The sequence below is a fragment of the Platalea leucorodia genome (assembly GCF_965183815.1).
Source record: "Platalea leucorodia genome assembly, chromosome: 6".
Taxonomy (NCBI): domain Eukaryota; kingdom Metazoa; phylum Chordata; class Aves; order Pelecaniformes; family Threskiornithidae; genus Platalea; species Platalea leucorodia.
This window is the reverse complement of record NC_138828.1, coordinates 32,217,529-32,241,381: the sequence shown is the minus strand read 5'-3', so window position 1 is coordinate 32,241,381 and position 23,853 is coordinate 32,217,529. Positions and strand designations below refer to the sequence as shown.

General features: G+C 41.3%; 1 protein-coding gene across 4 annotated transcripts in view; it reads right to left on the bottom strand.

Moving 5' to 3' along the window:
- Nucleotides 1–1,923: 1,923 nt before the first annotated feature.
- TSPAN5 (tetraspanin 5) overlaps nucleotides 1,924–23,853 on the bottom strand; it is a 73,407-nt gene continuing 51,477 nt past the window's right edge. For all 4 annotated transcript variants that reach the window (XM_082316030.1, XM_082316032.1, XM_082316033.1 and 1 more), the window contains exons 3-8: nucleotides 14,933–15,079; nucleotides 12,860–13,030; nucleotides 11,251–11,376; nucleotides 8,029–8,076; nucleotides 7,778–7,894; nucleotides 1,924–7,205 (exon numbers count right to left, since the gene is read on the bottom strand). In XM_082316030.1, the coding sequence (XP_082172156.1) occupies nucleotides 7,140–7,205; nucleotides 7,778–7,894; nucleotides 8,029–8,076; nucleotides 11,251–11,376; nucleotides 12,860–13,030; nucleotides 14,933–15,079 (675 nt within the window). In that variant the 3' untranslated portion in view covers nucleotides 1,924–7,139. The remainder of the gene's footprint in view (nucleotides 7,206–7,777; nucleotides 7,895–8,028; nucleotides 8,077–11,250; nucleotides 11,377–12,859; nucleotides 13,031–14,932; nucleotides 15,080–23,853) is intronic.

Below are 23,853 nucleotides of genomic sequence, written 5' to 3'. Positions count from 1 at the left end.
CACAAAGTTGTGATACCGGCTAAACTCCCATCCACCTGGTTGTCCAACTGCACCTCAGGATAAGCACCAGCCATGTCCTTATCACCAAATTTTTATTAGGGATACCCACTGTCACAGCAAGCACGAAGGCCAACGCTGGTATCCTTCTACTTTCAGATGGTTTCGCTGGATGGAGTATCAAGTGATTTACATTTCTAGATAGAATCTGTGCTAAGCCTATAGAGAGAAGGGAAGCCTGCGTAAGGGCAAAGATGGGAGTATGTTGCGGTAGGAGGAGGTAACTGAAGAGACTGTATCTCTCCACACAAATGCTGTGCTGTTCCGAGGCGTGCTGCAGCCTGTGGGTCATTTCTATGTAGCTGGTAAATCATTTATCCTCTGAGCCTCTTTTAATAAGAGAAACAGGATCTAAGGACATTACTGCCACATGCATTTCGCTACTTACTTGACTGAAGTCAGCTGAATTGAAATTGCTGACAATAGTTCTGATTAGATGTCTAGTAGATAGATTACATCTAAGCAAAGCTTGACATCTGCTGCTCAGGCTATTTTTATGACGGTGATGCCAGGCGTCGGGCTTTTTCATTTGGCTGCTGCCGCGGCCAACCAAGCCAAAACGGCCACTGCTGCCGCACTCCCCGGGGCAGGCAGTACCTCCCCGGTGCGTTACGTTTGTCTGGGCCTGGATGACTTTTGCAAGACCTAGCAGCACACCAGTCAGGAAGACAAAAAGCACCCATACATTTTTACATTTCACTGTGGAAATACAAAGAAGAGTTTCACTTTGGGTAAGGCACAAACCCCACCAATATGGGCCTCAGATCCAGAGGACCCGTTGGTCAAATGAGACGACGAGACCCAGAAAAGGTCATTTGTTTCACAAGTCCTAGAAATAGTAACTAGCCACAACTTCCAGAACCAGGATGCAAGGCTGTTAACAGTTTGACAGAATGCAGGTAGCCGCTCCTAGTCTCCCCTCCATCGTGAAAATGGCTTATCCAAGTGTGTCACATCTATTGCACGTTACGAAGGTTGAGGCAATGCCCTCAACTTTACTTCTTTTTGGTTGACTTTTGTTCTTCCCTCCCCCCCGCCAAGGCCTCCACATTTGCATTCTTATTTTGCCCAATCATTTCCATATGTTCAGATAAATGTATATGCCTGAAATGTGCAAAAGGCATTGGACTTCAATTTGGATGTAGAGACATGCTTTTAAATCAGTCACGGTGGTATTTTGTGGAAAAAACTGTAGGTTTGAGATATTTAATTGGATTACCTTGCTCTACACTTCTTGTAATACTAAAAAGCTGGGCTGCTTCCTCCTCTGTCTAAACAAGCACATGACATCGTTACCCATTTTTTACCTGCACAATAAAATAAGCCAGCTCTCACTACTTCTGTTTAAGGACATGTTGCACTTAGCGGTGTGAAATTCCCCCCTCCCTTTACAAAAGTTGAATTAAGTCATGACAAATCCCCTTTGTGCTGCTCCCTGCAAAGCAGCAACTTCTGCACACTTCAGGGTCACTAAAGTGGCGATGGGGAGAGCTCCAGCCGTTGTCCCAAGCAGCAGCCACAGCAGCCTGAGGAACGCCAACCACCTGTCAGAAAGAAGCAGAGCATGTTCATTAGCCAGAGACTTCAACAACAGTTGACGGCAGATACGGGATCTCCTCGTGTGGGGACGTGCTCTTCACGTATTAGCTTATTATCCATTTAAGGGCAGCCGCTGGCGGTGTGGTAACGTGTTTTGTGACTTAATTAGAACACAATATTCTACCTTGTATATGAGAGACTTGGGGATTTATTTCCCGTTAGTTTGAGGGAGGGCAGGCGGGGGGTCTTCTCCTGGAGGAATTTTAACGGTACAAAGATACGTTCACACAATGTTAAGTGCTACATCAAGAGTACGCATTCACAACATCATATTTCACGCAATTTTATTTATAAAATTGTAATTATCTAACAAATTGCATATAAAATGATTTACTTCAAGTAAATACAGAATACTGCACAACTATTAAAACTATTGTATTGTCCATCATAAGTGTATTAAAACATTCCTAAAAAATGCCTCTATTAAAAAACAAAAACCCAAGAACACAAGTAGCATGATCAAGACCACTTTCAATAGCTTAAAATGAATTACCAGGAAGTTGCTTTAACTTCCGAAGTAGACTCCAGTTACATCCATTGAGATCAGCATGTGATACAATACCACAGTAAATGCTAAAGATGACAAGTAATACATTATGCACCGGATCTATGCTTTTCTCCTAGACTGAAGGTAACCAGTCCGAAATCAGAAAACTAAAGCTCAAGTCAAACTCTACTGGGCATGCAGTTCCGCTATAGCAATACTTTCAATCGGTAAGTGTAGTTGGCTTTTACAATCAATTTTACAACTGATAAAAAAGGAACACAAGAGAATACATTCGTATAAAAAGGAACGATACACAAAGGGTAAATATTGACACCTTGCCGTACACCGCAGGATGAACCAGAGAGAGAGAAATTCAGCTGGAACTGATCTGGAATATACGTATCAGAGACAGGTCTGAGTCACAAAACCCAAATCCCCATCTCCCCAGAGCTCAAGGTAGTATCAGGTCCATCTCTACTACGTACACAGTGTGAACATGAACACACATACGGATGGAGTTTTTTATTAACACATTTATATTGCCGAAACACAAAAGACAACTAGCAGTGCTGCCTGGTGCACGCTAGTCGTCACAACACTTACTTTTATACTGCGTGTTAAGGGAGACACTTTTTTTTTTTTTTCCTTTTCTTCAAGTGGCAAAATTTGGTAGCTAATGGATCCAACAGGGTAGTTTTGTTTTGTTTGCTTTAGACAGTTTCATGACCAATTACAGATATCTGAAAAAGCTTCAGAGAGAAAACAAAAATGGGAGGGAGGAACTGGAACCTTCAACAGTGCTTGACACCCGTTGAGATCTAATCTCCTTCCTAGGTATCTCCAGAACTGCCATTTCAATGCACCCAGAAGGCACACACAGCAAGAAGGGAAACGGAATCAAAAATTCACGTGAGAGCTTCTCTTGTAACCAACAACGTTAAATCAGAATCATTTTTACCAAGGGCATCTCTAAAGTAGCACAAACACAGATTAACGTCCAGGACAGTTCTTATAGCACCATGTTTAGTCCCGCCACAGCCTCCCGTAACGGGTAGGGGGTGCTGACCCCGGCCCTCCCCTGCACGGTCTGACGCTGCTCTGACGCCCGCTGGCGAAGGGAAAAGGCGAGGGCGGCCCGGCCGCTGCCCGCAGCCCCAGCGGCTGCCCGCACCCGCGGCGGACACTAGAGGGCAGGCGACCAAAGCCCTCCCGCCCCGCCGGCCCCTCGCCTCCCAAAGGCGGGCGGCGGACACCCCTCCTGTCCGTAGCAGACACTTTTAGGGTGAAAAGCAGTCATGTGCGAGAATCATTTAATCCGCATGCTACTATTTACATTTCAAACGCTATTTACACACCGGAACTACAATTAGCATCTCTCTCAAAGGGGAGAGAAGGCGGCTTTCAGGACAGAGTACGCTTGAGCAAGCATCTCCACAGCTTCAAACTCTAAAGGGGCACAATCAAAATTATGGATTTTGAAGCAAAGAGATCCTACTGCTACCAAAACAGACACACAGAGACAAATCAAACGTTTGTCCATTAAGCTATCAATAAAAAAAATAAAAGGAAAAAAGCAATCACACAACAGAAAGGCCTGTGAATATGGAGAGTATTTAGAAAGCAGAAGAGCAGGATTGTGATGCCCCTTGGCAGGACTCAGTGGGAAATTTGGAAACAGCTTTAAAGCCGGGGCTACTGCTGAAGCTACCAGGCTGCTCATTAGCAACGCCACAATCCCATACCAACCGCCCAGCAAACAGAGCCGTTTCACCCTCCACACGGCCATAAGCCTAACAACAAGTTTCTGAACAACTACTGCACGTTAAAGATAATCAGACTGACCTCTGAACTCTCATCTACCCCACCACCACACCAGGCAGGCTAGAAATTGCCAAGAAGTCATACCGCCTACCGTATCTTATTGCTTTAGAAAATGAGCCCATGTAGCCAGCAGTTGTGCTCTAGTTGCAGCTCACCTGAAGTTTTCACAAAGTTTTCTGGAAGAAAGCTTGCTTGCATTTGGCAGGCTCGGACAATAATAGATGGATTTCTAAGGCCTCCCACCAGCTTTCCAAACTGGACACCTAAGCTGCTGAGTAGCTGCTGATGGGGCATTTCTAGGACATCTTACCTGATCTGTAGACAAAAAATGTGGGATTTAAATGTGCAATATAGACAGCTAATCCTGAACATTCAGTATGCATCCATCAAACAACTGCAAAAGTGAGGAAAATAAGAGCATTTCTTGGGAGCAGGGAAGGAGGGAGGATCAGCATCTGCAGCAATAAAGACAAGCTCTAGAAAAATAAGTTATTTAGTGGTTTTCATAAGAACAGTCTGTCATTCTGGGACTCAGCAGAAGCATTGCACATTTGTGTGTACATGTGCAAGTAGCGAGAACAAGATTTTCTCACCTCAGAGCGTTTACCTTCCTATCAGTCTGACACTGCCAACATCACGTCCAGCAGACTGGAACTCAGAGAACAGCATGACAAGACAGAAGGCCAATACAGTACAACTGCAGAAATTCAAGTAGAAGAATGAAGTTGTCTTCAGAAGCCCACAGCAGCAACAGCAGTATTCAAGATCAGTGGCAACAAGGAATGTTTCTGTAATGTAGGCTTTTTTCCTCCAAACCAAAGTGCCGGGTCACAATCAAGGCTCTTGGGTAGAGGGGTTACCTCCTCAACCACGCTTCCCCAATTTCTCCCCGCACCATTTTGTCTCAGTGCAGCAACACTGGTGCTGACAATCTGCCTGTCCTGCTGCTATCAGGCAAAACGGTGCGTCCCTTTGCTGAGGGGGAAACAAACACCAGTAACTCCTCAAGTTGAGGAGCGGCTAAGAAAAACATAACACTGTGGTGAGGTGGAACCAACTTTATTAAGGACAGTGAAGTATAATTGCTTTCAAAGGCTTTAAAAAAAATTACTGAGTCATGGCTGGCCTTTAACAGCAGAACCAAGGGATATGGAGGCTGCCTGATTCAGAGCCAGTCAGTGGGAGTTAACCAGAAGAGGATGAGGTAATGCTCAAAGACAGGAGGACAACAGGACCATCTGAGGCATCTGTGGAGCGCCAGTGTGCCTACCACCAAGCCTTCAGAAGGGAAAAAAAAATCATGGCCGACTTAAAGCACTGAAAGGCAAAATGTGCAAGGGTACATGTACTCACATGTTTGAGAGTCATAGGACCAGAAAGGACCATAACAGGTCATCAGACTGGCCTTCTATCCATCCCCCAGAACAGGGAAGCTTTGAAAGCAATGCATTCATCTCTTCTACTCCAAATACTTCATTTTAGGAAACTCACCTCAGAAAGGTGGCTAAGCTCTTACAAAGAGGTGCTACACACCCTTTGCCACTGTCTGACCAAAGCAGGAGCCAAGAGCTCACAGCTTTCAGGACTGGTTCTGCAGGTACTGAGAAGGGTCATACAACAAGCTAAATTTATACAAAGTGCAATAAAACTACCCAAGCCATGGTCAGGTTTGTAAGTTCACTATTATTAGTGAAGAAGAACGAATCAAAAACTCTAAGCTGGATGGAGTCTGACCTAATTCTTCATCCACTATTTGTGCTTTATTCCAAATTCTACTCTCTTTTGTCCAATTCAAAAGAGTCTGTCTTGGCTGATCCTAATACGCACTATTTTAAAACTTTTATTCCATTGCTTCAGGAAAGCTTTTTGTTGCATTTAGAGCAACAAAGGGAGACACCTCTCCATAGCAAGGATTTGTTCACTGGAGGTAAGCATTTACTCTGGCAAAAGCTGTTCTCTCCAACTTCCAAGGGAATGGGATATGATCTTTCCATAATCACATGCATTTACCAATAAATAAGTTTGGATTAGACTGTATTAAAACATATGCACAGATTTAAAGCACTGGAGTGTCACAGATTCTTACTCCACAGCTCATGCAAGTAAAAAGAATTAACGAAAAAAGAAAAAAAAAAAAAAAAAAAGACCAAAGCCTCAGCTAGGAACAGACCAAGGAATTCTCTTAAAAGACGTTTTGCACAAGTATATCAAAGCACTAATATTAGTGAGATCCCTAAATATATTAGGTTACACTAAATTCCAGAGAAACAAAAGATTTAGCCATATCAGATACATATGTTTTGATTTTTTTTTTAAGTTAATATATAATTCATACTTTGAATAATATTATTCACTTGGACCCAACATCCACACTGCTTTCATACATTTATACAGTTATATCCCATCCTTGCCTTAAGAGACTGATGTCCTAAGGTATGGCAGCAACCAAAGGCTCTACAACCCTTGTTTGTCAAATATAAAACTCCTTTCCCTTCATACAAGGGTGGAGAAGGAAGAAAGATGTTGATAAAATTAGGCAGTTCTCCCTGTAAGCTTCCTGATTCCAACCTCAAAGTACTACAGGGAGATGGTTGGAAGCTTGCGTTAAAAAAAAAAAAATTCCCTTGTTTTAAAAACAATTTCTTTTACTGTACAATAGATGCATAGAAAGTTGCTTCCTGCTTGATGGGTTTAGGCCTGTAGCTATGTTTAGCTGTGAAAACAAGAAGATTGTTCCTTTACAGAGTGGTGAGGAGAGAGACCATCTGAGGAATATTTGGCAGCTATCAAAGAGCTCATGACACGAAGAATAAACAGCATATCCACAGACTACAACGATGCAACTCTGTCCCACTGAATACACCAATTTAAAAAAGTGTCCACTTGTTACTCAGGATCAAGAATACAGTAGAGATTCACGGCTCAACAGCTTTCAAACTGGTGGTTTAAAAGAAAAAAAAATTGTCAGTGAGCAGCAGATTTTAAATAGCCCACTCTTCTCTCCCCCACCCCAAGGAAACACGAGTTCACTGCAACAGGAACTTAGATTTGAGACTACTTGGGAGAGAAGGCTTCCCTGTCACCCATGTCCATACAGCTTGGTGTCGGAGCGACACACTGGAGGTTTCAGAGGGTTTCGGTTGTCCAGTGTCTTCTTGTGGTTACTTCAGCAGTTTTACCAGCTGGCTCTGACAGCCTCAATGTCACTAACCAAATTCTGGGCTAAGCATATCCCAAATATCTGGAAGAGACAACAGTTTATTCATTTGGAGCATCGGACAATCTTTTCACACAGGCAAACTCCTTAGGTTATACAGAACTTTGATATGAAAACAAGCAAGAAAGTTAGAAATCAAATTAACAGTAAATGTTGGAAGAAGGAAGAGTATCGACAAACTCCTGTAACCCCAGTATTTTTATAGTGCCACAGGGTTCCAGGAAATTGAACAGTTCTAGACTTGCTTCACAGCAGCAACTGTAAAGGCTTTTCGCTGCTCATTTAAGCACCATCAGAAACAGTAGGTCTCTACAGGCTTAAAAATCTCTACCTGATCTTTATTTAACACAGAGTGTTAGTTTTGACCTGCTGACAGTTGAAAAGAAAAAAAATGCATCCCTACAGATAAAAATTAAACACTCCTTAACACAAAGAGAGCCTCATGCATTTAGCTCCCCTCACTAAAACCTACGGACATTTTATTTCTAAGTGCAACTGACACTGTATTTCCAGTTCTCATACACTGTTCTCCCCTCACATATTCTATTTATGTGTTGTTCTTCTGTGTAACTCATGACAGGGAACGTGATGCTTACCTGCAGTAATGCTATCCCAATGAATATACCAGCAACTATGGTAAGATTGTCCTGCAACCATTTCTCAAACTGAGGGACACAGCCTTTAGTGTAGATAACAATCTGCTGATCAACTTCCTGCCAAGGAGAAGAGGGAAGAAAACAGAGATAATTACATTCAACTATCCCATCAGTAGAATAACCTGCTCTTGCAAGAGGGATTCAGTTCGTTAAGATACCACATTAAAAAAAAAACAAAAAAAAAAACTTACTGGTTTTTGCCTTGCATCATAGCCACACTGAGTATTAATAACATCTTCCTAGGAGAGAGAGAGAGAGAGAGACAGAAGAGAGGCAATCAGTGAAGTGTCTCCCAAACACCCTCTCCCAGCTCCCCAGAGTTGGTCCTGTATGTATCCAGACAATCACTCCAACTTTGGTTACCATATTGCTTTTTAAAAACCCTTTCCTCTTCCATTCAGTGCTATTAATTATTTGCAACAAACAAAAGCACATGGTCAAAAAATATTTTCAGCTCTCAGGGCAGAAAGCTGGGAAAACTGGCCCTCCACCTGGGTGAACTCCATATTCCAGATGCAAGCATTCAGAAGTCAAAGTAAAGTGATTAGGGAACCTCTATTTAAGTGAAAGAACCTTCTGCTGAAAAGGTTTTGCCTATACTGAAAAATATGTGAAGACTACTGTTAACAATTTTCAGGGTTCAGTCTGTCCAGCATGAAGAGGTGAGAAGGGTCAGTTCTGTTGCAGAAGCTGCAAGTTCTTATCAAGGATGTCCGTAGAAATATATACAGTACCTAGTTCCTTCCCAAAAACTAGGGAGGAAAAAAGAGATGGGGTAATGTGTTCGTACTGCCTATTCTTTCTTACAGGAGCTTGATACCAATGGGAAATGAGGGGTGGTGGTTTTTTTTTTTCCTTCTGCCTCTGCTTTGGTACTCCCAAAGCACAGGTGATAAAATAGGCTATGGCAGACTTTTCCCAGTGAATGACTGCTACCCACTGGAAGCTGAAGCTGCATTTACTCTGTATTCAGAGTTATTTCAGGGCAATAAAATGAAGCAACTACTTTTGGTGTCAGCCACAAAGGCAGCAAAATATTAAATTACTGGCTCCTATCAGAACAGTGAGCAGAAGAAGGAACTATTCAAGGAAGTGAGAAAATCAGCCAGTCTTAGCTAGGTGTACTGAACGCCACAATTTAAATTGTGGGAAGTGAGAAAGGCAGCCAGCAAAGAAACAGATTTTTAAAAGCAGCCATATGGAAAAAGATATCTCCTCCTATCAGTAGTTAAAGCTCCTCTAAGTGTTTCCTCACTTTGCAGGAAGTACATCAACAGGTCGCATCCTGTCAGTTGCCCAAATCGGATTCCCTCGATGGGCCTTTAAGACTTGAGCAATTTGTATCATTTAATGAGATGAATGCTTCTGTTCCAGGATCTAAAATATAACAGTGCCACACACTTCAAGGCTGTAAAAGTAGATAAGATTTCAACAGAGGGATTTTAAGCTTTCTTCTTTGTATTGAATGCCTACTTGCTTTATCATCAGTGTCTTCTGCCTTTAGCCTTGGAATTTGTTAACTGAAAGTGTGAAGAATGAAATGGAAATAAATCAACTTTTCTAGGCGTTGCCTGTACAGGAATTTGGAACATTTCAACCAGCAAAGTGGACTATAGGAGCCTAAATTTGTTTTAAAGGAGACTTATTTTGGCCTACCTTCAACTTATCACTTCCCGATTCAAGCTGAACTAAAAGCTAAACTAAAAATAAGTCCTGTTCAATAAAGCATCCACGTAACTTTTTGCATCAGTCCAACACTGCATCCTAATTCCAAAAGGGACAGATTTGCTTTTCCACAGAATAAACCTGTGTTTATCATGGCAATTGAACGAGTCACAGTGTGGTTACAATTATATTCATTATATGCATGACTTCTAATATTTTTAGAAGTATTATTTTTAGTCTTTATTTTAAAGGCAATTAAGCACGTTGCTTCCCTACAACGAATAAGAATGAGACTTATCTTTAAATTTCTGGTTGCTGTATCACCCCCTAAGAAACTGCATAATCACACACACAGAGATAACTTTAGCATGGATTATGTATTTACAGGATTACCTTGTACTGCTGTAACTGGTTTGGTTTTATAACAAGTATATTTTTAAAACTGGGTTGTGATGACCTCTCTGTGTGGGTGGGTGGGCAGATAGGGAAACAGTAGGGGGAATCCTAAGCATAATGTAATGCTTGAGCCTAACCTACATTTTGTTTAAATATTTCATTAAAACATTTTCAGCTATGTTTGTGAGAAAGATTCAAACTACTGTGAAGACATGTTCACTGCAGGGGAACCACAACACAGCTTGTGGAAGTGGCAGTGCCTTATCAGGAGAGGGTGAGAGCAGCAGTAATGACTGGATGCTGGGAGCAGCGACTGCATTGCGTTAGCAAGGCAGGAAGCACCTGAGGTGCCTCTTGGCAATTTGCCTAACTTCAGTCAGTGCTACAAACTTATATATTCAAGGAACTATAAGTCACTCCAGGTGGAGAAAAAGCCACAGCTGAAATACTAGGCAATACAATCACTCACAGGCTGCTTCTTTTAAGCTATATGAAAGTCAAATGTATGCAGTGTTAGCCACGTAACAGTTTCCATGCACACACCCGTCCCTGTTCCAAGCCGTGTCAGTGAACTGCTTCCTGACACTTTACCCTTCATTCTTGATCATGTCCATACTAGTAATGCATGGCTCCAACATTTTCTGCTTGATGATCCAGAGCTATAGCTATTTAAAAAGACATGAAAATTTACCAAAAAGCTGTTCCCTCAAACAATTTCTGACCTTTCAAGTCTGATCTCAGGTGACTGTAGGACAAGCAGTGACTTTAAAGGGAAAAAAAAAAAAAAAAAAAGAGTGTGTAAAGATGTTCATACCTGACTCAAGATTCTAATGCAAACATATGTCAGTTCTTCAGGGCACAGACTGTCATTCATTACCGTACCTAGCACAAACTGGGTCAAACTGGCTGCAGCCTCTGGATACTGCATTAAATAACGAGTAATACCTGCTTTAGAGTGTCTGATCTTAGAGCTGCTGTTCTTTAGGGCAGCAAATGAAATATCCTGATGATATTCAATTGAAAGCTCATATCCTTCAATTCATTATGGGCTTCTGCTTTTTATACTTGCTAAAATTAATATGTATGTTCAGCCAAACCCATGGTTCTCTCATTCTAATGAAAAGCAGCAAACAGCATACAATGAAGACTTAAGTTAGCTCAGGATTTTTGCTGACTGCAGAAAAGTTAAGCTGAGCTGCAAATACAAAAAAAAAAAAAAAAAATACAGGGTGGTGAGAAGGTAATGATCATGCATGGCTTCCAGTAACAAAACAAAACAAAAAAACCCACACTTATAGAGTGATTTAAAATTGAAACAGCAGACCCATCCTACCCTCTTGACTGTCACTTACGGCAGGGTCTTTAGTGCAGCAAGAGAATGGCACACCACAGCGCTCTCGACTTGCGTTGGAATCTGTGCAATTGAAGTAAATATTAAGGTTCCAGTCATCAGCTCCAAAAGCCCCACAGCACTGCCACTAGAACAAAGAAAGGAGAGCTTCTTGACTTTCAGAACAAACAAATCTCAGCATTAGTAGCGTGTATCATCACTGCCAGTTTCCCTCTAGCTTTCAAAACAAAATCTGAGATTCCCTCTGGTTTCATTGAAGCTGGCTTGGTTTTGGTCTTTTTAAAAAAATACCATTCCAAAGCTGCAAGTTGTCCTAAAATTATCATGTGATTAAAGTTATGTTCACACCCTGCAACACTGCTCTCTGGAGAGAAACCCATGGAGCGAGCTGATAAACCTGCACAACACCACAGAGCTGCACAGGCCTACAAGCTCAGGCCCCAGAGAGAGCAGAGCCAAGAGTATGATATTCTGTCCAGTCTAACGTGCCCTGGGTTCTCAACAGAACTAATCAGCTCTAATGGCTACACTGGTATAGCTACTCCTTTTGCCAGTTTGGGGGAATCTTTGCCTGGCTGTACATCAGACAGCATGAACACGTTGTTTCCTTACAAGTAAGTAACAGGATGTGCGTGTAACAGGATGTGGATCCTTGCACGTTGTTTCCTTACTCACTTGTAATTTTTCCCCCAAGGCATATAGAAGCAAATCTAACGTTGAATGAAATTATTTTAATCACAGAACGTACAAAAATTTGTAAATGTGATTTCAACCAACACTTAACCATGTTGGCTACGCAGGGCCAAATTGAAAGAGTTGTTCATGAACAGGTCAGAATTGAGTACTGGAGCAAGAAGTTACCGGCAAAATAACTTGTGTGCAAAAGTCAATGCAAGACTCCTTTACACACACTGATAATTACAGAGCTTAACCCCCACAAGCGTGTGCATCTCTGGCTTCCCCCTTCCCTCCCAAGTGCAGATGTAGCATCATTTAGAGATTTCCTACAAGAACTTTATAAGTTGCCTACTTCATTAGGCTAATTGCATTAAGTCTACTTAAAAAGACATAACATTGTAGTTTCACTCAGACCAGCTAAACATCTCTGCCGCTCTGCAGTGTGGTGTAGCACCTCTAATGTCACTAAAACTACACCAACACTCATCTCTGAACCAAATTAAGCTTAGAAAAAGTTTTTTGTTTTTTTTTAAACAGATGTGATAGCTCCTATAATAAAATACTTTGAACACCCCTCCCCCCAAGAACCCTAAAATATCTTCATACACATACAGAATATGCTCCAAAAAACTTAACACAAGACACTGATTTTAGATTTGACACACTATCTCTGAATCTTCAAGAATAAGTCACCCCAACTCTCCCCCTTGTTTTGCTCATTCATACATCAACAAGCCACTTTTCACAGGTTCTGTGTGTTTGTTCAAGTTCTGTAAAGAGAAATATACATATATATATTCAAAAGTATTATATGCTAGAATATTTCTGGTTTTCCTTGAAGAAACCAAACAGATGGGAAGTAAAAAAATAGAATAGATATTTCTTTAAAGTTCTTTAAAGATTTACAAAAAAATAAACATAGTCCAACTTACATATTCCTGTGTGAAGTCTATGAGGTTTTGCAAATCAATGTCATCTCGGTATGCTCTGATGTTGTTGTTTATAAAGAAATACAGCTGGTCCTTTATCCAGTCTTTGAAAACAAATGCTAGAACACCAGCAGTGAGCTCCAAGAAGAAAATAATTCCAAGAAACACAGAAAACTATGAAGAAAAAGAAAAAGGTTAAAATTACCTTGCCTTATGACCGAAAACTTATTTTTCAAGGCTCACAATTATATCCAGTGTTCGGGCTTTCTCTATTTCAGTGCAAGTTCAAGCTATTCCAGCAAACAGAAAATTTTAACTTAAAAATACACCATTTTTACTTAGTGCTGTAGTACAGGAATCTTAATTCTATTCTAACAAATAATAAAAATGCCAACAAATTCAAACTTCAGACATTTCACTGGGATTTTTAAAGAGGTCCAAGAGAATTCACTGTAAATTTCAACAGAGATGGCTACTCACCACTTGTAGGGCCCTCTGAAAACTCATCTTAAATTTCTATATAGGCACTTACATTTTCAAAGGCATAAACAACCAATAGTGCCAGTGAAATTCTAAGTGACTTTTTCTTTAGACACCCTCATTGGTAAAGCTTTGCCTAAGCAGACAAAGCAAAAATTGGTAACAGCAGAAATTAATTAATGACTAAGTCAGAGCAGAATGTCTATGGAATGACTCACATCCACATTAAAACCGAATGAGGTTGCTATGATTAATGCAAATGCAATGGATGCCAAAGGCATTACTAATGATCTGCCACTTTCTCTAAGCATCGCCACTGAGTCTACACTGTTTTAAAACACACAGGGGTCCTCGTATACTGGAAGTCCATCCCTTTTGCAACTGCGCCTTTGAGTTTCATTTTAATATGCTCTCTGTGTGTTTGTTCAGATGCATTTTTAATTTCTCCTGCAGCTGCTGTATAGGAAGCTATTTCTGGTACAGCAGATGGGTTCATTTTAGGCAAGCTAACAGAAGCAAGGAAGAGGAGAAAAAAAGTGTTACAATAGCTCCCCTCCTTTTTTTTTTTTTTTTTTCAGCAAGACAAGAGCAAGCTAGAATTATCCCAAGCTGCTTTATAAATGCCTCAAGAACTGTAACTCTCAACTGCCTCCTCCCTTTATACAACACGCCTGTGGGAGCCAACTTGAAGGCAGTTGTTTCACTGGAAGCCTTTTCATGTATATATTAACAGTTAATTGTTATGAAGACACAACTACTACCCAGGCTGTGCCCACCTCTGGAAGCTGGGGTGGTGGAAGAAGGAATCTTGAATTTTTATTATAAATCTTAAATTTATCCAAAATGGAACATGATACTGTTATCCTCATCTTCAAAGCTCACAGGAGGAGGGCTTTCAAAAAACAGAACCAGGCTACTTAGCCAAGGGAGTTTTGAATACTGAGGTATGTTTGTATATCAGCAGCTCCTTGCCCAACTAACAGTGGAGCCCAGAGTTCAAGAAGGCAACTTCTATTTTACCTGTCCTGGGCACATTCTCCTCCCTTTCCCTCTCAGGCCCCAGCACAGACAGTAAGCCATGAAGCCTTTTCAAAGTAGCTAAACGGTACAGAACTGATATCAGCAAGCAACCCCTCATAAAAGTCCTATTCTCCTCTGTACCGTGAGGGGCACTTGCGCAACAGAAATCACACGGGTCACATTCAGTGGTGTATCTACATTCCTCATATTTCATAGACAGCTTGTTATGGACTCAAAGTTCAACATGCAGATTCTTAGCAGAAATTTGTCTCTTTTCGTGACAGGAAAGCAAAATGTTAGGCTATATCCATATGAAAAGCAGTAGTTCCATGTTATGATTCTCACCCTCAATAGTTTTGAACCTTAAAAAAACCCAACACTGTAAGCACCAGAGACTGAAGAGCTGTAAAGTGTTAACAGTTAAGCAAAAGCGATTCACAGAACAGTACTTTCACATCAGGTAACACCTTCTGCTCCCCAAAAGACATTTTAAAACCTTTACACAGTCAAGCAGGAACAGAGAAAATGACTTATGCTGTGTAACTGATGAATGCCACAGCTGCAAAGGCTACTTACAAATTTGAGAAGAAAGGTATTTTCTCGCAAAGCTCCAATGCATCCTGCAAATCCCAAAATGAACATAACTCCTCCTACCACTAGGAAGAGCCAAACTGGATCAAAGCCTCCCAGGTCGGTGATGGAGGAGATATTGGACAGCACTCCCTGGGAAAGAAACAATGCCAAGGGACAAGAAGTATGTTCAGCTTTCAGTTGTACAAATTCTGCTCGCATTTTTCTTTTTAAAAAGGTAGAAGACTACAGCAAATAAATGTTCTGCAGTACAGCAAGAAAACACAATTAAGAAAATCTTTGCATTCAAAAAGAGATAAAAAGGGTGATTATGTACAATATTTCCGAATCAACATGTGGAATGAACAATGAAGTGTGTTTCTAGAGTCCTCTGCGAGAAACCCATAGGGCATTTTGCTGCTTCTACGAGAATGAGTCTGCCAGAAAGTCAGAATAGATATTTGAACAAAACCTAATTTAATCTTATTACCCATGCTGAGATGCATTTTAGGTATCATATACATGGTTTATGCAAGCACAGTTACACATGTTATGATAGAAAAAGCCATCAATAGCAAGAACACCACCTTGAATTTAGCATTTACGCTCAGTATTTACAACAACTGACAGCAATTAGAAGTGTGCTCCTAGGTTGCAGCATCTTGCAACAATGAATTTTACACCAAATTTTGACAAACCAGATACCTGGCCGATTCAACTTCAGGCATCTACAGCGCCAAAAACTCATTATATAAATAAAGTACAGCTACTGACTAATCAGTTAGCAGGGAAAATTTGAAAATAATGTCAAGTCTCTTAGTAGGACATAAGGTATTTTAAGGACTTGTCTTGGGAGATGATTTGCACTAACTTAGGTTAGACCTATCATATGGTAAACCACATATGCTGTGTTTTAGATATGACAGTCAGCACAGTCTGCTTGTAATGCCATTGCCCTCTTAGAGGCAGAGCTTGGGTTGTGACGCCAGTAATCCTGAGAAACTATTTTATTTTTTGAACACATTTTAACCAGAGTTTGGCTGATGTTGAACAGATGGGTCATATCAAGAAGCAAGTACAAAGTCTTCCTTATTGCAGTGAGTTTGCACAGGAACAGTTACAGTTTCCTAAACCCTTTTGGCAGCAAAAAAAGCTGAATTATCACTATTTCTTCATTCACCTCCCCAGTGCTGTAGGTCAATGCAAAGCACACTGCTGTAGCAGACATTTCTCCATGTGTTTCTCAAAGAAGCCTGAACCCAGGCTGAGTGCTTTGGACTACTGCTTTCCCTACTAACTCCTGAATGAAGCTGTGGCTTGAAAAGCAACAATATAGACCTCTACGGCTCCTTATTTGCAGAATTATTAAGTTCTTCATCCTTTTCCTTTTCCCTATTCATATCCCCTTTGCTTCTTTGAAGTAGGCCCAAAACAGCAATAATTTTAAAGGAAGTTATTATAACCTCATTTCCACAAGTTGTTAGTAACATTGTTAACAGATGACTGTTCACAACTGTGGCTTTAGACCTGTGATGTTTTTTGGTTTTGGGGGGTTTTGTTTGTTTGTTTTTTTAAATATACTCAGTTCGGAGCACCCAGAACACATAAATCATCATGTAACCAATATCGCCAATACAGTACTCCACATAGTCTGCAACCACTTCCATAGTTTTCCAAGCAAGACTGACATTGAGCAAGTAGTAAACGAAGACAGTACTCAAACATTTTTAATTCTGCAGACAAAGATAGACTGCATAAAATATGCATGTGAATTTCTCCAATGCACACAGCAAGAAGCCTTGGAAAAGGCCAGCATGCTAAAAGCAAAAGAAAAACCTGACTACAACCCAATCCTAAAGTACAAAAAATAAACCAACAGCATGAACGACTTTCTCAAACGGGATTCCTCTCCCTCCTACTACAGAAGGCTATTGCCTGACAGAGAGGGATAAAAAAATTTAAAAAAAAAAAAAAAATCACGTTCATCACTTTCATCCTACATTACATATAGTACTAGTCTTATTGTCATTCCTTAAAAAGACAAAAATAGGTGTTAAGGCATGATATAACACAATGCTACTCAGAGCCAGTATTGCTATCAAAGCAGACCAGTTGGCACGTCCCTTTTTCTAACTAGTGATGAGATGGTACAAGCCAGGCTGAAATGAACACTTATCCTGGCGAAAGTCACTCATCTAACCTCTGGTCTCCTCCAGGCTCCAAATCCTCAGGGTAGCTATGATCTGACATGTACTGAAATAGAAAAACACAAGCTTTATCTCCCATTGCTTGCTGTCCTTGGAAAGCACCTTTATGTGCATCTTTTGCTAGTCCACATATGGCAATCATAAGCCTAGCTTGGATAAACCCCAAATAATACATCCTGACAGCGCAAAGCACATACTGTGTAATTCTCATTTGTACTCTGTGTGCTCTCTGCATATGAATCCCAAGTTATCAGTATTCTGGAGAAACATCTCAGGATACACAATCTTCAGAGAGGCTCTGGCAATAAAACGATAGCTAGCAGCAGGAACACAGACAATGCTCTGTGGTTACAGCTAGAGATGCACAGAGGTAGTCTGATAGAAGATTGCCGCTTACTGCTGAAACAGTTTTCCAGTCTTGTTTTTTTTCTGGTCGCTTACAAATAAGTTCTCTGAAGAGACAGCGGTGCAATACTTTAAAGAGAAGCATGTTTTGCTTCAAGCAGCAGGCAATGACCATCTTTAGCCAAAAGCAGAAGGGAATGTTTCCAGAGGTGCTTGAGCAGAGGATCAGGAATCTCATATTCTAACACTGCATCCTCCAGTGAGACACTCTGAATCCTCAGGCTGACCAGTCAGTCACAGAACATACGGTGACTGTTTGTCAACTGATCTCTTACATCAATGCAAGACCTAAACAAACCACCTGTAAATCCTTTAAAGTCAGGCTTTCTACAAATACAAAGTATTTTTCTCAGCAACACTACTGCAGTAGTAGTCCACTCCAACCTTTACTGTAAATAGTTGGAAGTACTACTGATGCTTTAGCATCTGAAAGGAGGAAATAATTTTTTTTTTCCAAACCCACATTCTCATTTTGGATGTATGCTTATTTTTCTGGGGTGCACATACATCACTTTCTTGGTAGTTTAGGCATGTATGTAATCTTTATTTGGCAGTAAACACTTCGTTTGTGCAAAGCTACATACTCTAATACTTTTCTTCTCACGATGGCGTCAATCCAGGGCTCTGCTGTAGTCCCACAAGGAGAGCCAGTAGGACATGTTCCCTGGCTGATCTCCAGCTCATATGTTTGCTCTGTTACCCCACTCTCAATTGCCTGCTGTACGTTACAGCACCTGGGTTATTATTTAACCTTTTAATCCACCACAAGTCAAAATTTGTTTGGGGTAGTGCAGGAACAAAAGCGTCATCCATAATTGAATTAAAATCAACAATGGTGAAGTTATGAAAAAAAGTTCCTTTCTTTGTGAAATGTACTTCACTTCAAGCACTAGGATACAGTGATGCAGGCATGGAACAGGAAGACTGACCTTATATTCCTACCTCACCCCAAATTCAGGAGAGAAAGTCAAGTGAAACAGTAGGACCTGCTCTTTTCTCCAACAAAAGGGTGGGGGAAAGAGGTGTTGGTGGTGCCTTCCTTCACACCAAGAAATATGAGACAACCAAGCCAGGCCCACCAGAAGGTCCTGCAGAACTGGAGTCTTCTCCTTATGGTATATGAGCACAGGCAGAAAAACAGTCTATAAGAGATGCCTGAATCCAGTGACAGATCCTCAGTTGTCATGCCGTTTTTTTCCCATGGCCAGAGCCCTCTACCCTACAAGCTGGATTTCATGCATAGCTCAAGGGAGAGCAAGGCAAAGGAAAAATGCTGGTCTTGAAGACAGTAACTCGAGAAGGCCCCTCCTGATATTACAGCTGCACAATTGTTTGCCTTTATGCCATCAATAAAGAATAAGAAAGCAACAGTCACTTAGAAAAGCAGTAAGAGTGCACCCCTCACCCCTTCTCCATCTTGCACTCTTTGAGATCATCAGGACAATTTGTACTACTTTCCAGAACAGATCTCTTGACGCCAGCTCCCACCTTTGGTGCACATCTACATTAGCATTTCAGGTCAGATCCAGGAGTCCATTTAAAGGGATTGCACACAAGCTATGCTTTAGTTCTCACCAGGGAACAGTCTCAGACCACACAGACTAGATTACCTACAAATGAAGATGTGCCCCTGGAACGTAACTCATGCTTCAACCACTAGCAGGCATTCAGTCCACAAGATCACACCAGAACTAGGCTGAAGAAAACTTAAACCTTTCAAAACCTGTAAAGTGTGCAAGTGGGTCTTCAACACCATTTCCTCTCCTATTGGTCCACACTGCTTGCATTTAGTAGACATAGCCTTTGAGTGCTGAACCCAGAAAGTTACTTTTAATTTCCCCAGAATGTACGGATGCCAACACAGACATCTTGGTTGGAGCAGTGGCCCAGTGTTGGCACACCTATACAATCTGATTGTGTTCCTGGTTCCTAATGAGGCCAAATAGAAGGGAGTCACAAGTGCAATAACAAACTAGTGAGATTTCCAGACTGTCTGTGGTTGTTGTTAGTATAGAGAAGCCACTGCCACATTCAGGTCTCAGACATGTTCTCAGAAGTTTTCTAGACCTTTGCTTCTCTCTGGAACAGCTGATTTCACAGGCACAGTAGCACACTGCAGGGCAAGAGAGAATGGCTCCAAGTGAAAACACTCTAGGCAGCCACAATTTTGAAAAGCTGACCCAGTAATGAAAATTCAAGGCATTTTGAGTCAGGGACAACACAGGAGAATCATCACCCTAGGGAACAAAGAGGTGATACATTGTGAAAGTATATGGAATTTGGCCCACGGGAGTGCACGTAAAAGAACAGGACTCAACACAACAGTCATCATGACAAACAACATGCCAGAGGGCCATTAAAAAGTAAAAAGAAGAAACCAACACCAGTAGGATGAGAGAAATCAGCTATTTTTTTCCATTTCCTCCAAGATAGGAAAAAACTTTCAACCTTCTCTGCTGCAGAATCCCATTACTGGGGGGACAAAATAAGCAGATGGTCAGAAAAAGATTCAGCAATACAAGATCTTCTGAAATGTTTCTTCTTTGCAAACAGAGGATTAGCCTTTCCACGAGCTCATCTGCAGGACTTAGAATCACTAGCAAACAGGAACACATGGGGGTGATGGGAAATAAAAGTATTTCCACATGCATGACTTTAAAATAGAAAAATGTCTCTCTACTTTGTTAGTCATAAACTTCATGCAGTTTCTCCACGCTGTGCATCTGAATGAGCATGGGGAACAGAACAATAGTCATTGAAACATGCCAAATTAATTCCACTCCAGAATTTCGTCTCTGTGAGCAAGAAATTAGGTGGGGGATGTTTACAAAGCTTATTTCCTTGATTTTTGTTGGTTTTGCATTTCCCACAGCAAACAGCAATAGCAGCAGAACTTTATTTTTCGAGTGTCTACTGAAGGAGAAGAACTAGTCTAGCTTTCTTGTCACGACAAAGCAGAGTTCAATAGGTGAATAACTGGCATAAATACACGCAAGATACAGATGTTTACATTTTTCAGGATTAATCGTTACAAGGTGTTGGAACACTAGTAAAATGATTTAAGAGCCTGTTTAGATAATGCATCTTTACATACTGAAATTTAAATTAAACGTAATAGCAAATATTAGTACCCCTCTCTCTCCCCCCAGTCCTGTAAAAGCCACACACACAGTCCTGGCTTAGAAGCAAGATATATGCTTTGGGTATCCTTCAGCCCATAATGACCCACAGGATATGTGCACACTTTCCTTGTCAGCAATTGTTTTTGAAAGAACTATGTGACAGACACGTATGCACAACAATTATGGAGTGACTAGTGTATCACTGCCTCTTGATGCCTGCCGCTCACAGGGACAGTAAAAGTAAGAATTTTTTCCTGAAAACAACTGTAGTTTTCATTTCAGGGCAAGGACAGACAGACATGGTCTGACAAATTGTGACTGTTTCTATGTAGGGAGTTTAGCCTGTCTGAGAACACCAAAGCAAGCCTAAGTCACCTTATATCAACATGTTAAAGTCTAGCTTAAAACTTGAGATCCAGTTTTAGAGCTCCTGCTCGCTAAAGATACTATGCTGGCCCATACCGGTACTCCAAACTGCACACAACTTCTGAGCCGGAGTGTCTTCTAGTTACACTGATTTAACAAGAAAAGCCTAGAAACCAAACTTATGCACATAGTCAACCTCTTCCACTTCTCCATCTTCATTTCAGTCAACCTTATACGTGAACTAAGTCTAATTGACAAATTTTGCAAGGATCTGCAGATTTTTCCCCACTTTAGTATCTCCACCTTTGCTACCTCCTACTTAAAGTATACCCCAAAACCACAGTCCTTTCCTTCTAAAAACACCCTCTCCATGGACAGTCTTACGAGGTCTCAGAAGACATCACAGCAATTTATCACTTAGTCTCACTACTCTTGAATATAAGTCTCCTGCAGGTAGTGAGAGAACCAGGAAGCTTATTTTCCCACATACCGACTGGCATCATACCCTGAACACTCCCAATGAACTTTAAGACCACATTATCTAATATATACAACCAAGGAGGGAAACAGACAAGTGTACAAGTCTAGTTTATTTTTAAAAAGTCAACAGAAGAAATTACTTGAAATGGTTAAAAAGAGGCAGTGAAATATAAACATTTTTCCCCTGCTGCTGAGCAAAGGTAGTATAAGTTGGCTGGGCTTAGTACAGACTCTTTGTATGCTAACAATGTTCGTGTCACTGTTGGGGTGTGGGGTAGAAATCAGCTGCCGTGGATGAACTTTTTTATGGTACAAGCCCAAGTCTAGCGTGCCTGAAAACACTGTGAGATTGTGACCTATACAGTGCATCCATGTATAGATAGCTTTATTCATCCTCCGAGTTTATTGCCCCCACCCCGCCCCCCCAGCTCTCTTTCAGGTTCATGACTCAGAATGCTAATTGCCCAGTTTTTGTTTAGGGCTGGCTGACTGGCTGTCAAGCCAATTCTATTGCCTATTTGACAAATGAGCTCTTTCGCCTCCCTGTAAAGGCTGTAAGGAAGGTCACGAGACTGTATAGTGTGCTTTTTTTCTTCTTTACAACAAAGTTTAAAGGGGAGAATTCAAGCCAACTTCGAAAAAAAGAGAAACTAGCCACCAAACCCACAAATCCACTCCAAACTGTTTTTAGCCGGCAGCAAATGGGACTCCTGTAAAATGTGGATTATTTCTATACATCCTGCATTTTTAATGTGGCCTGGCACACTATCTTTTTATCTTAAAAAGATTCTGTGAAACAGCAAAAGTATATACAAGTTGATGAGCGGGTTATAAAACAACACAGCTAGATATAAAGCCACGTGGTTCAAGATAGAAGCAAATCAAAATCCTCCCCATCACCAAATTAGTTTACGGTAGAGGAGTCCTTGTGAAGACCCAATCCTGCAAAAAAAACCTTACAAATTTATGTTTACGCATTATAGAATAGCAGCCCCAAGTTCAACTTTGACAAAGACTTAGTTCATTGGGACAGCAGCAGTCTTCACAGAATGGCTGAGAGAATGGAAGGGACCTCTGGAGGTCACCTGGTCACCGAGACCTGGCTGCCTTGGACCATGTCCAGGCTGCTTTTGAATATCTCCAAAGAGGGAGACTCATCATCATCTCTGGGCAAACCACACCAGTGCTCAGTCACCCTCACAGTTTAAAAAAAAGAAAAAAAAAAAAAAAAAGTGTTTCCTGATGTTCAGAGGGAATTTCGTGTGATTCAGTTTGTGCCCATTGCCTCTGTCACTGGGCACTACTGAAAACAGCCTGGCTCCGTCCTCTTTGCACTAGCCCTCCAGGTATTTATACACAGTAAGATTCCCCCAAGCCTGCTCTTCTCCAGGTTGAACAGTCCTAGCTCTCTCAGCCCTTCCTTGTAGGACAGATGCTCCAGTCCCTTAATCATCTAGGCAGTCCTTTGCTGGACTCTCCAGTATGTCAGTGTCTCTCTTGTACTGGGGGGCCCAGAACTGGCCCAGGTGTGGCCTCACCACTGCTGAGCAGAGGGGAAGAATCCCATCCCTCAACCTGCTGGCAACACTCCTAATACATCCCAGGACATTGTTAGCCGCCTTTGTCGCAAGGACACAGTGCTGGCTCATGTTCAACTTGGTGTCCACCAGCAGCAAAAGCTGCTTTGCTGTCTTACAGCATACCATTACAACAGCCCATAACGCCTAAGGGATATCCAGGCTAGCCTCAGGAAAGAAGCAGTCTAGCTAGAGAAGTGCTTTTCAGTTAAGTTACAGATCTCTCAAGTCTTAGGCTTCACCTACTTGGCCTTCACCTCCAACTCCCCAGCTGCAGCAAGAACTCTCTGGGATGTAACTGATCTGCCCCCTACTAAGTTGCATGGGGCCTATGAGTATGTGGAACTTGATCTTGCTGACTGCAGCTTCTAGCCATTGCCTGTACTCTAGAGAGCTGAGTGAAAGATCTCAAATTGGCTTGACACGAGTCCATTTTTCTATAATTCCTGTTCCAAAATCAAGTCTGTCTTTGCTCAAGAGCCCTTGCAGTTCAGCTATACCTATACCACATTTTGGTTGATACAACCATGAACTGAAACAGTCCACACTAAGCACTGCAGGACACAACAGTTAGAGAAGCTGGGGAGAGATGCTCATTTTCAAGGAAAGACCTGTGCTTTAAACGAATAAACAGTATTTTATTTATTAATTTCTATAGAAAAGCCTACTACATATGGAGCCTGACCTAATGTATATTAAACTGCTGCAGGTTGTTTTATTTGCTTGTCTTAAAATCAACATGGCATTTTCTCCCACTTTCAGGATCTGAT